This window comes from Vigna unguiculata, chromosome 9, assembly GCF_037176805.1.
Source record: "Vigna unguiculata cultivar grain cowpea cultivar isolate G323 ecotype 2 chromosome 9, ASM3717680v1, whole genome shotgun sequence".
NCBI classification, from domain to species: domain Eukaryota; kingdom Viridiplantae; phylum Streptophyta; class Magnoliopsida; order Fabales; family Fabaceae; genus Vigna; species Vigna unguiculata.
Window position 1 is genome coordinate 9,268,664 of NC_140800.1, and position 13,916 is coordinate 9,282,579.

Consider the following 13,916-nt stretch of genomic DNA (forward strand, 5'->3'; position numbering starts at 1 on the left):
TATAACCATGACACCGGTGTCGTAACCGGTGTCACTCCTATGGAAACAAGGCACCGTTACATAACCAGTGCCATCCCTCTCTCTCAAAAACACAACACCGGTGCCATCCATCTACACCGGTGCCATCCCAAAGTTGTAGCCCTACAACACCTCCAACACCATTCACGGCACCACCGTAACACCTCTCACGACCATTACCACACCCCAAACATCATCATCAGAGGAAGTACTACACTGGTTTGGGAAGAAACAAATGCAAGGGCAAGGGCAATGTGGTAAACAATCTCCTAATACTCGCTAATCTCTGCTTTTATCATGGATGAAATAATTTTTCAATCCCTCAAATCAGCATTCGCATATCGCTCCATATCTGTGAAATGGAACACATCTGAAAAATAAATCCGCGCTCCCAAATTCAATTAAACAGTGTTATTCCCTCAAGATAACAGGTCGTAAGTCCAGTAACACAAACATCAATAACTTGATGATAAATTGTAATTATTTTGATTACTTTTAAAAAGACAATTTGTATTATAATTATTGTGATTAATATTTATTCAGAAAATGTACTATAATTAATTTGATTTGATCTTAGAGTGTGACCTTTTCAGGAAAAGAGTAACCTAAATTCCAAACAAAGTAATAACTATTTATAATGCATTTTAAGGCTGAGCAAGGATGAAAGTTTAATAATAGTAGCACTAACAATGGGGATTTACTAGTATTTTTTTCTCGAAATTGCTACAGTCACAAGTTTGATTTGCAATTTAGCAAACGAAAGTGTTAGCAGTTTAGAGCTGTTCCAGATTATGTTATACCTCGTGAAAATTAACCATAAAGTTAAAAACAGGGGGGACAAGAGAGAATGTTTAACCAAAAGGGGGAGAAAAGGTGAAATGAAGAGTTGAGATAAATACACTTTCAGACAAATTAAATTGCTTCAACTAGCAGATACCTAGACTTTCTATATGCTCACAAGTTCATATCGTCAATGAGACAAGTCCTATAACTGCTTTTCTGCACACAAGTTAGAAAAATCACATTTATCAATGGAATTATCAAACACAGATATAACACAGATATACAAAGAATATGTAACTTTTTGGGGCGTATGTAGCTGTAGCATGTGCTCTCCACACCTTTTGGTGACAGGCTATGAACCATCTTTAGTATGCAATTGCAATCCTCCAAGCCAAGGCAAGCTGCAGGCCAACTAAGAAACCTAAGCTATCCAACTCCAACTCAAGATCATTATATCTTAAAACACAAAAACTCAAACCTTCCCAGAACTTGCTTTCATGGAGAGATTCCAAAGACTTCCAACCACGACAAGTGACGCAAGAAAAATGAGAAACTGTGAGAGCGTGGCATGAGGTTACTTTAAGAAATTAATTAGTTTACACTTAAACCACCACAGCTTGACCAGTAATTCCATCATGAAGCTGAAGCGAGCCATCCTTCATCAAATTTAGGCTTAAACTCTTGAATCTCTCTCTTGAATATTGCCTGGACGCTTTTCTCCAGTCAGTTCCCGTCTTCATCATTGCGACGAACTCCTCGTAACTAATGCGACCATCCTGTGAAATGAATACAGAAAATTGACAAACGATGGAAATACTTATAGAGAAGCAAGCATGACGTGTATATGAGATGATAAAAGAATGTAACGTGAGAGGCAGCAAATACTTGTAATTTCCATTGAAACTTCACACGTAGTAAATATAAAATGCATGAGAGTCAAACCTTGTCAGTGTCTACTTCACGCATGATATCATGTAATACATCAGCATCAGTTTCTCCTGACTCATCTGCTAATGCTTCTTGTAACTCGCCAGACTCAATATAACCACTCCCATCTTTGTCAAAAAACTTGAATGCTTTGTGGAAATGCTCATCGTTCTCCATTTTTTGCAAGTGAATTGTAACAGCTACAAACTCTCCATAGTCAAGTACTCCGTTCCCATCAACATCAGCCTGTGTAATTCAAAACAAAGGAAACCATTATTGAATCACAAATTTGTTATACAAATACACTTGACAGGTCCAAGATTAAGGGATAAAAAGTAACTCAATTTATTTGACTTCAGATATATGTTGTGTTTTTGATAAACTGGTGCCACTTTCCTACAGCAATATCTAAAACAATCTCCGCAAGAGAGACATAAAAAAAGAGATATCCATAATTGATATAACCTTTAGCATCATTTTTTAATACAAATTAAGACTTACGAAATATTACCATAAAATAAAGGTTCCTACAAGTAGATTTAGACATATATACACCACACTATTGGGGTTAAATGCAACATACTGGCATATTAAATTATGCTTACTCATTTCATCATCCAAATAGCTAGACAAGTCACATTTGTCATACACATGGCACATTCATACGTAATGGAGTATATAGTAGAGAGAGAAAAAGTCTAATTCCTGTAGAACTCTGCCCTGGTTGTTCAAAGTGCATTGACTTTTAAGAAATGAAGAAAGTCCCAAAAAAATGCTTCCAAGAGCTCCACGGACTTACTCAAGTCATAATATAGCGGTAATGACAAAATAACTGATATTATTTGAAGTAACTACATTATAAACGATATATAATTATAGAAGTTTACCACTTCCATCAGCATCTTTATCTCTGGCTCAGCCAATTGTGAACCAACTTTCCTCAATCCAGCCTTCAGCTCCTCATATGTTACTCTGCCATCTTTGTCAGTATCCATCAATGTAAACATATCTTTGATTATTTCTACTTCTTCAACAGATAAATGCTCTGCAATTACCTGTAGCATTCGTTCAAAGCAACATAAATCACCAACTTTTCAACTTACTATTTCAATCACAGAGACTTGAGTAAACAATCAAGCATAAACCAGGACAGATGCTAACCCGCAGAGCTCTCTTTTTGAATCTATTCATCACAGAAAACTGCTTAAGCCTTGACCTCACAATATCTCCCAATGGAACATTTGGAGCTTTCTTTGCGTTTTGCAGCCAGGGATGTTCTGTAAACATAATTAAAGATTGTAAATATTCACAAGATAGACCTCATGTACAGTCCTATCTGCCAACCCATGTCGTAAGGGTTCAAATATTTAACAATTTATTTTTCCTTTTTGAGAAGGGGGAAATGGGTGAGAAGAATGATTTTGAAAAATCAAATGCTAGACACAGCTGTTTCAAACTGTTGCAACACTATATGATTTTGAAGCCCCCCACAAGATAAACCTATTTAGTTATCAAAACAAAACCTTCTAAGACGCAAAAATTGACCACAAATATCACTGTTAATATAAAAATAAAAAGAACAATAAAAAAATAAAAAAATACAACTATTCAGCTTCAAAGAAGTGAGAGTTTATTCTCTCTTCACTCCTATCTACCTTAGCAAGACATAATGCATTTTAAACCGAGAAACAGATGGAAAATGAACCCAGCGTGGGCTATGAACCGTGGTTGAAACTTGAAACCCATTTCTTGTAAAGTTATAGCTTGCTAACAAGCCCAACAGAAGCAAAAATAGGAGCATCCTAACCATAAGTGAACAGTGTGCCCAGTTGAGTCAGCGGAAAATATATGACTGAGTGAAGAAGACTTTCAACCAAAGTGTTAGAGCTATGACTTTGAAAAATGAATATTTTAATTTCCACATATTATAGCCATACCAACAAAATGTGAAGCGGTTTTCGTTCCAAATTCCCCACCTTCCCAGTTTCCACCAACTCATCCAAGCAACCCCTAAATGTATAACAAATAACAATTAATCCTAAGCTCCACCCACTAATCCCACTATAACGGAAAATTTTCCCAAGCCTTATAGCTACCTATTCTAGAACAGAGCCATGTTTAGCAAATAGTATAAGGGCTTTTACTTTTTTCTGATATCCCCATCTTCATTTTACGGGCTTTCTGCGGACAAATTTCGTCCACGCAAATTTCAAGTCATATTAGACGGTGCACGCAAGTTCAATAATCAAGCGGAGAAGGAAACTAATGTTTATGCGGCATCCTTCATGGACACCGATACCAATGTACAAAAGTTATAGTGATACCTGACAGGTCATTTATTGAAAGCCTACAAAACATTCTGAAATCTGAAACACGCTTATCATACTTCTGTACCAAAACCAATTCCTACTAAACACGCAGAGATCAGAAACACACTCGTCATACCTCTCCACTAGATCCAATTCCAAGGAAACCACAATGGCGAAGGTTAACATATTTCAGTACAAAAAATATATAAAGAAAATTAAAAACCTCAATTATTCAAAAACCCAACATCATGCCACCCAGTTAGTAGACAGTAGTACACACTAAACCAGACAGTACAGAGAGTGAATGGCTTACCAAGAACCTGTTCAGCTGTCAAACGCTTTTTAGGATCAGGCTCCAACATTCGGCGCACAAGGCTCTTGGCACTCTCCGATATCTGCGGCCAAGGTTCCCTCTTGAAGTCAATCACACCCCTCAAGATCGCCAACGCCACACCTTGCTCAGTCTCTGCCACACCCAAAAGCCACACAACACAAGAACCTCAAATCAAATCCAGAAACTGCTAAATCCATCCAAATAGAACAACAAAAACACAAATCCCTACCTGCCCAAAACGGGGGCACCCCACACAACAAAATGTAAAGAATCACTCCAGCACTCCACACATCCACCTCCGGCCCGTAATTCCGCTTCAGAACCTCCGGCGCCATGTAGTAAGGACTCCCAACAATCTCCGCAAACCTCTCCCCTAACAAAAACCCCAAAAAAATTTCAAAAAAATAACACAATTTGAACAGTTCTTGTTGTAAGTTCTTAATTGTCTTACCTGGTTTGAAGAACACGGAGAGGCCAAAATCGATGGCTTTGAGAGCGGAATTTTCCTTCTTATTCGCGAAGAGGAAGTTCTCAGGCTTAAGGTCTCTGTGCATGACGCCATTGCTATGGCACATCCTCACGACTTCAGCGATGGTGCGCGCCACGGCGGCGGCCGCACGCTCGCTGTAGTGTCCTCGGGCGACGATTCTGTCGAAAAGTTCTCCTCCCTCGCAGAGCTCCATCACGAGGTGCACGTTCTCGTTGTCCTCGTAGGTAGCCTTGAGCTTCACCACGTTGGGATGCTCCGGAAGCGTGGACATGATAGCCACCTCGCGCCGCACGTCCTCGATGTCCACGGCGGTTCGCAGCTTCCTCTTCGAGATCGATTTGCAGGCCAACGCCTCCTTGGTTTCCCGGTCCGTGCAGAGGTAGGTGATACCGAACTCACCCCGGCCCAATTCCCGGCCCAATATGTACTTATCGCTTATGCGCGTCCTGTGGCTCATTGGAATCACATCCTTCAGAACGCGGATCGGCGCCGCCGACCGCCCCGGTTCGTCCGAAAATGGGTTCGGCTTTTTCTGGTTCGCCTCCTTTTTCCGGGCGCGGTTGCCGTCGCTCGACTTCTTGCTATTGTCTTCCACCACATCAGCTTTCGCACACACGTTGCAGTTTCCCATACTGCGTTTTCTAGAAGAAGCTTCTAGAAGGGTGGGAGTGGGAGTCTAGGTTTACTTGTGTAATATCGCCGCCGGTGGGTTTTCCGGCGGAGGAAAGCACCAGATGAGAGAGAGAGAGAGAGAGAGAGAAAAGTTCAGTAGAGAAAAAGGAAAACAAATTGGTGGCTTTTGGAAATTAAGTAATAATAAATTGAGAATTAAAAATACTCATCCAGTTATATCACAATTTGTATCTTCAAATCTTCAAAAAAGAATATCCCAAAGCTCAACAATACTATTCAATACTGTTTGGTACTAAAATGCTCCAAAGAATGCCCTTCTACACGTGAAATTGTTCAATACACCTCTTTCCTTTTCTCAAAAATTATCAAAAAAACATTTATTAAAATATATAATTCTTTTATGATTTTAATCTGGAAACAATTGTATTCTGAAGAATATATGTCAGAAACTCTATATTTCTCTGAAAATATATTTCTCTGCCCATAATGTCTCACACGTGTTTCTGAATTCTTGTTTTAATATATACTATATATGTATAAATATAAGGAATTAATTAAATTTTGTCGGGTGTCATTAAATATGTACCGGAAAAAGTTAAAAAGTATATTTTTTTTAATTCACTTTTTATTCGTGAAAGTTATAATACCGGGGAGCTTATTTTTATTTTTATTTGATAATTTCTGTTTATAATCTTGTTTAGTTTTAATTAGCTTTGACTAACAATAAAAATATGCTACAATTATATATTTTACTAAATCTATGATAAACAAAAGGAACGGAAATATCTTAAAATTAAAATAAATTATTTTATTACTGAGAAAAATAATTAAATTATATAATTAAAAAAAATTATATGGAGGTATTCGATGTCAAATTCACCACCAACCCCATAATTACGTGCTACTTTTGACATTTGTATAATATTTTTTTATTTAAATTTTGCGAAAAAATAAATCATTAGAACTTTGGATGGCGACAAAAGATCTACGATGTTTGGGACTTTTGGCAGTGTGATACTTAATATTCTTTATTTTCTTTTTGATACATTTATAGTACAACTGTACAAATAATAAAAGTTCTGGTTTTAGCTAAGCATGAAAAAAGAAGCTTCTGTTTCAAATCAACAAATCATAAAGTATTACTATTATCCCTCTAAAACGGTCTTCACCTTCATCATTATAATTTAGTGTTTGTTTCAACTTTTGACTCCGACTTACCTCATCCTTATGATGCTGCGTTTTGTACTCATTCAACATGTTACATTAACTTCCACTCAACCAATAATTTCACACATTGTTCTTAGGCTAAACTACGTTTTTGTCTGTTACAATATTATGCTGTTTTTACCCTCTTGTTTGTAGAAGGTTACAATTTAGCTCTCTGTATTTTTTTATAGTGTTAAATATGATTTTTATTTCTTAATTTTCGGTTAATTTTGGAATTAGTCTATTTTGAAATTTTAGATCAATTAGTTATTTATCTTTCGAAATACGTGAATTTAATCTTTTTAATCAAATTATGTTAAGTTTATTTGTCATTTCAAGCGCGTTTCATAATAGTATTTGACTTAATATTAAAGTAAAAAATGTATCAAACAGTATAAACAACTCAATTACAGTCCTGAAATACGTACAAAACATCAAATAAACCTAACAAAATTTGATTAAAAGAACTAAATTCACGTATTTCGAAAGATGGAGAACTAAATTGGTCAAAAATTTTAAAATAGATTAATTCTAGCATTCACCAAAAGTTGACGATCAAAAACATATTTAATTCTTTTTATATTTTATTTATTTTTATTTAAGTTTAGTTACAACTTTTCTTCTAATTAAACTCTTATTTCCATTTTTATTATACATTAAAAATTGTAAAACGGAAAGAAGTATAATAAGCAACTTGTTTAAAACTACATTAAAAAGTAAATATTTTAAAAAGTAAGAAAAGATGGAGTGTTTAATTATAAATTGACATACTATACTATTTAGAAACATATATGAAAGTGATTTAAAAATATTTATGTTATTCAGTTAATTAATGTCTATAAAAAATAAATATATATTTTTTTTAATTTTAAGCATTAAAGAATATGCTGACTATGCCAACAACCTTGAGAAATGGATAAAATTAAAGGTTCTATGTTTCCACGCGGAAGGTCTTCGGCTGGCAGCAATAAAACGACAACACCTCAATGCCCACCAATAATGTTGACCTTTGACCATTTTTATTTATATTTATTCTTTTTCAAAATAAAAATTGATATATGTCTAAAAAGTGGAAAAATAATTTAGAAAAAAAGGTGGGAAAAGGAATGCTCTTTCAGATTGTTGAAGTTGTTGAACGGTGGATGGGTTACGTTAGGAATATTTTGACTTAATAGCCCAACCAAAACATTATAATATTCTAATTTTTTAATATAGATTTTATTACATTCAAGGTGCACAACTTAATTTACTAATACTACTCAATCCAAATTTATTCAAAGAAAAAGATGCAGTAAATGGTATTAATTGAACTTAATTGTTGACTAAACATTCCTAAGTTGAATGGTGAAATTAAGTTAAAGGTAATTTAAAATATATAATATGCGAACTTGTGAGACAAGCTTGGAAAAATAGTGTAACGTTTTTTAGCAATTCATTGAAATTGCTAAAAACATAACAATGACATAGTATCCTTGTGAATGAAATGCAATTAAACCTAACTATTATATAATGAAGTTTGAATGGGTCAAAATTTGGATGCATTAAAAGTTAAAAAGAATTATTAAAAAAAAGGGGGTGTGAAGGTATATATTGTATTATTTTGAATGCATGTGGTGGATTGGAAATAATGCATAAGAATGAATGGACCCATTTGCATTGTAGTTAAAGGCTAATGCTGGGTACGCCACACCAAAACAATACTTTCATGCTCCATTTTGGTCACCTTTCACTTCACCATTTCATCATTGCCTTTTTTTTTCAACTTATCCATCTTAACCTATGTTTCAAACTTCACTTTCAAAACAATAAGACATTTTTTCTTTTAACTTTTATGCTCTTTTCTTCTAAATTCGAATGCTCAAACACACTCTTAAATACAAACATCACATGATAAAAGATAAAACTATAAGACTATATATTTATAGGTTTTCTACTTGTATATTGTTTCTTTTTTTTTTTAATGAAATTAAATTTGAATGCTTGATAAATGTATGAAATTCTCTCGTACCTGATACTAAAACATATAGTTTGTGTATTATACATGATGTATAATACATCTATAATTAAGGATGGATTGAGCTTATCAGATTCGACGTAAAAAAAGTCAACTTGTTTGTTTTGACCTAATTAACTAAAGAGACTAACTTGAAAGACTCATACAGTACAATAATATTTTTTTTTTGTTAAATACACGTGTAAATTGTTAAATTATTTAATATCGAGTTTTTTGTGCAATGTTCTATATATTTATTTCTGTTTCCTAAACAGGAGAAGAAGTTTTGGAGAATCTAGAATTTGTATATTCTAATCAAACTACATTCGTACAAAAAATGATAAAAAATAAAAAAGCTCTTTAATATATTATGCTTTAAATCATGAGTGAGTGTTATGAGGAGTTTTGATTGAGCCGAATCATTTTCACTTTCTTAAATTGTTTTGAAAAATGGTTTATAATTGGAACCTTTTATGTGGTTTATTGAAAAGTGAAGGTGTGAAAAGAAAAAGGCTTAGAGTTTGAAAAATTGCATTCGGCGTTTGGTTTGGGAAAGCTTGAATGGTTGACGTGGTCAACGGGGAGAGTTGAAGTCCCAAAGTTCACATTTACATCTAAAAAAAAAAATTGAAATATGAAAATCTTAACATTCCGTGTGCCTTGTCAACAAATCATGATGACTTTTGTAAATTTCTCAAATTAATAATTAAATTAAATAATTTGTAGGAAAATTCTTAATTAGGTAAGCACCATTTCACCTTATTATTTTTTATATATAGAAGTTATGTATAATACAGCACTTATTTTACATTAAAATCGTATTTAATAAGTAATTTTTTTATAATAACAAAAAATAATTAAATAATTACTACAATTATAAAAAATTAAATGATTTTACAATTTGATTGTAGAAAATTTGTAGTTTGTTTTTTAGATAATTTATTTTACTATAAATAGTTATTTTAGTTTAAAAGAATAGTTAAATTTTAGAAAAAAAAATTCAAACAAAAAATGGTTAAATTAAAAAAAATTACTTAAAGAATAAAATTGGAAAATAATTATTTTAATTTAAAAAAAAAATACTTAAAGAGTAAAATTGAAAATAAAATGTGTACACTAAAATAGGAAACCCTCTTTATGTGATAATATGGGTGATTTCTATTTTTTTTTTTTGCTTGATAAACACTTCATTATAAAACACAACTCCTATATGGTTAAAAGTAAAAAGTCATATTTCCTAAACACGATTTATCTAATTTTCTAATTTTTCCATAATTTACTCAATTTAAGAAACTAGACTACAATCCTAATTTTTTCAAAATGTTATTGTTATTATTGTTGTAAAAGAATGTTATATTAATTGGTGATATATATAACTATGGAGTTGTTAAAACGTCAATTGTAAAGAAATAATAAAAAGTGAATGATTCGTCTTCATGAAAGGGTTACAACTTCCCATTCTTCAAATTAAGCCTCAAATTACGGAGAATAAATTAATTCCTATTTACCATTTGGCATAGGCCATGTTTGGTTTTTCCTCGTTTTTATGTTTTTTACGTTTAGTTGCATCATGAGAAATGATGAAAGTTGAATAAAGTTTTTGTTCTTATTGTTCTTAGAGTATGATTAACGTTGAAACCAATTAAAGGTAAAAGGAGTGAAAAACACGTATGAAATCCACATATATTTTAATAATCTCTATGGCTACAAAGTGATATTAACCGTTAAAATTAGGGGGGGAAAAACTAAACCATTTAGTTTGAAAGAATTTAAATCAAGTTAGCTATTTACAAATAAAAACTTGTTATGCTTCAACTACAGTAATATTCTATCTATTAATGATAATTTATTTGTTTAATTATAAATATGGAAATAATTAATAATTAATTTTGAACTCCAAGAATATGTTCACAATAACGTTTGAATTGGATTGAATTTCAAAACAGATAAATTCTACAAAAACATTTTTGATTTCAGAAAAATCTTCAAACACTCCCTTTCTATTGTTCATAAGGGACGTACTTCTAATTCTTTTCTTATATGAAAAAGAAGTTGGTGTATCATATGAATTTTTAAGGATTTTAAAAAAGCGGCTAACTATTTTAAAATCCAAAATATCACTTTTAAAATTTGTCTTGTCTTGTAGGTACGCTTGAAAGCCATCGATTAAATATAGTATATTAATAACGACTCTTCAAAAAACGTGTCTAGGAAAAATAATAAAGTTTATTAATATCTATTGTTATTCTTGTAATAGTTTATTTTTATAACTGTATTTCTTAAATCTAAATTTTAAAAAATGTTCAAATCTTAACTGTTTTATATAAATTTCTAGGTATCGTCTCAAGTCATGATATAGTTAGGCATGGAAGAAGAAAAATAAATAATAGATTAAATTAGATCTTTGATCTTTATTGTTATTGGGAAATCTTAAGTAGGTTATTTTCTTTTTATAGGTCTCCATTTGATTCTTACTTCGACAAATTTGACGCAATTCGTTAATATTGTATTAACAACATTAAAGATGTATCATGTGTGAATTTGTGTTTTTTTTTTATTTTATTTAAAAAAATTTCACATATCAATCTTATGTCGTATCACGTGACAATGATCGTATGATGTGACAGTGGCAGTGTCACACTGTCATGCCAAATGTCATCGCGTTAGTCTCAATTTGGTGATGTATTTTTATTATTTTGTAAAATTTTAGTCTCAATTATTTTAAAAATTAAGCAATTTCGTCCATTTCTAACTTAAAACCAAATTTATTTTTTATATAAATATTATACAAAATATTTTTATTAAAATTGATGTTTTTATTAAATATTTTTAAATGATTAAGTTTATTTAAATTTTTATTTTACATTGAACTTTTGAATTAGCATTACAATTGGATGAAGTATAAAATTGGCAACGTTAATTCCTTCTATTCATACCGGATTCTTTGTCCAATTCAGTGCATTCATTATGTTACTTAGAAACATAACCATAATCACAAATAAGGAACTCGGTAGGGACTAAGAATGCCTAGGGATGACAACGGGTCGGGTCGGACACGGATAGTGCCAACCCACAACCCGATCCGCAAAAAAAAAAATCGTCCGTTACCCGCCCGTTTACCCGCTGGGTATCCGCTTAAAAAATACTCGCGAATATCCGTGGATACCCGATATCCGCAAATATTTAAAAAAAATATATTTTATAAATTTTTTAATATAACATTATAAAAATAAAATATTAATTAAATTAAATATTAATTATAATTAAATTTGACATAATAAAATATACTATTAATTTTAATTTTAATTAAATTTAACTTAATAAAATATAAATTAAATTTTAATTTTAATTTTTTGCGGGTAACGGGTACCTGCGAGTACGAATAGTATGATACCCGTACCCAACCCGTTTATAAACGGGTATTAAATTACCCGCTACCCGCGGGTAATAAATACTCACGGGTAATAATTATCCGTCACGGGTTTTATTCGCAGATATCCGTGGGCGTGGGTATTTTTGCCATCACTAAGAATGCCTATCACGAAGCAAGAAATGTGAGTCAGATGTTTTGTTTCTTTTCAAGATAACCTAATTGTAGTCTATTGTTCGTTTTGTCTGTGTAGAAAATCAGGGAAGATTTTGTCTCATACAACCCTTATCATATTTAGAGACAACTTGGAAATATCAACAAAATCAAATACAGAACAAAGGTGTATCAGTAAATGATATCGATGACTAAACAACTTATTACGGAATTGTAGAGTATGATGCTTGATTATAAACCGAAACTTTGAATCTGATGTAGTTTTGTAGTCACTCTATATAAATGTATTAAATGGAGAGTTAGCTGAATTTTATTACATCTAAATGTAAGATGTTCAGAATAAATAAATATTTTTATAATTAGGTAACAGAGCCCAAAACACTATGTAATTTTTTATATTAATATATATATATATATATATATATATATATATATATATATATTAGGTTTAATTATGCCTTTGGTCCCCATTTTGAGTTTTGGAGTCAAAATCTCAAAATGGTACCCAAATTTTTAAAAGTCTCAAAATGGTCCCCTTTTTTGTTGAAACGTCTCACGTTTGCCCTTCCCGTTAAGTCAAGGTTGACGCCGTTAGAGGGAGTGCCACCTGCCAGTTCCTTAATTTTTTGATTTTTTTTTTATTTTGATTTTTTTTAAAAATAAAAAAATTGTTACATGTCAAGCTGTCATCGTGCCACGTGGCAGTGACAGTGACACGTGTTAGTCTTACGCCACGTGTCATTTTGTTAGTCTCAATTTGGTCCCTTTATTTTAATTTGTCTCAATTTAGTCCCAATTTTTGCAAAAATGAGCAATTTTGTCCCCTTTCAAATTGAAACAAAATTTAATTTTATATAAATGTTATACAAATATTTTTATTAAATTTGATATTTTTATTCAAATTGATATTTTTATTATATATTTTTAACATAGCTAAGTTTCGTTAAAATTATGTTTCACATTCAACTTTACTTAAAATTGTTTTCAAATTTTAAATTTATATGTGTTTTATTGTAACATGAACTAGGTAATTTATGATTTTTTTTTCTATTAACATTATTTTCTATTAACAACTTTTAAACCATTTTAAATAAAGTTCAATGCAAAATATTAATTAAATGAACTTAATTTGGTTAAAAATATTTACTTGAAATATCAATTTTGATGGAAATATTTGTGTACATTTATACATAAATTAAATTTGATTTCAATTTGGAGAGGGACAAAATTGCTGAATTTTTACAAAAATTAGGACTAAATTGAGACAAATTAAAATAAAAGGACCAAATTGAGACTAACAAAATGACACGTGGCGTAATACTGACACGTGTCACTATCACTGCCACGTGGCACGATGACAGCTTGACACGTGACAATTTTTTTGATTTTTTTAAAAAAATTCAAAAAAAAATAAAAAAAATAATAAAAAATTCAAAAAATCGAGGAACTGACACGTGACACTCCCTCTAACGGCGTCAACCTTGACTTAACGAGAAGGGCAAACGTGAGACGTTCCAACAAAAAAGGAACCATTTTGAGACTTTTAAAAATTTGGGTACCATTTTGAGATTTTGACTCTAAAATGGGGACCAAAAGCATAATTATATATATATATATATATATATATATATATATATATATATATATATATATATATATATATAATTCTTTGCTTATAA

General features: G+C 31.6%; 1 protein-coding gene across 2 annotated transcripts; it reads right to left on the minus strand.

The window, feature by feature from the left end:
- Nucleotides 1-868: 868 nt before the first annotated feature.
- On the minus strand, nucleotides 869-5,675 carry LOC114163387 (calcium-dependent protein kinase 10-like). 2 transcript variants are annotated; one of them, XM_028047695.1, is made up of 7 exons: nucleotides 4,823-5,675; nucleotides 4,601-4,744; nucleotides 4,351-4,503; nucleotides 2,890-3,005; nucleotides 2,616-2,783; nucleotides 1,744-1,974; nucleotides 869-1,577 (listed from the first exon to the last, which is right to left on the minus strand). In XM_028047695.1, exons 1-7 carry the CDS (start codon nucleotides 5,490-5,492, stop codon nucleotides 1,404-1,406), a joined length of 1,656 nt encoding a protein of 551 aa, XP_027903496.1. In that variant the 5' UTR covers nucleotides 5,493-5,675; the 3' UTR covers nucleotides 869-1,403. The 2 variants fall into 2 exon arrangements, 1 of the variants encoding a protein (XP_027903496.1); XR_014984470.1 differs by lacking the exons at nucleotides 4,601-4,744; nucleotides 4,823-5,675 and having other exon boundaries at nucleotides 869-1,202; nucleotides 1,280-1,577; nucleotides 4,351-4,522.
- Between the last annotated feature and the right edge of the window lie 8,241 nt (nucleotides 5,676-13,916).

What these genes read in the sequence shown, in the direction of transcription:
- LOC114163387 (XM_028047695.1), bottom strand. Translation starts at nt 5,492, where the DNA reads ATGGGAAACTGCAACGTGTGTGCGAAAGCTGATGTGGTGGAAGACAAT. An exon ending in TAAAGATGCTGATGGAAGTG is followed by an intron (nt 1,975 to 2,615) that starts GTAAACTTCTAT and finishes TGAATTACACAG; the next exon opens with GCTGATGTTGATGGGAACGG. An exon ending in GTGAAGTAGACACTGACAAG is followed by an intron (nt 1,578 to 1,743) that starts GTTTGACTCTCA and finishes TTCATTTCACAG; the next exon opens with GATGGTCGCATTAGTTACGA.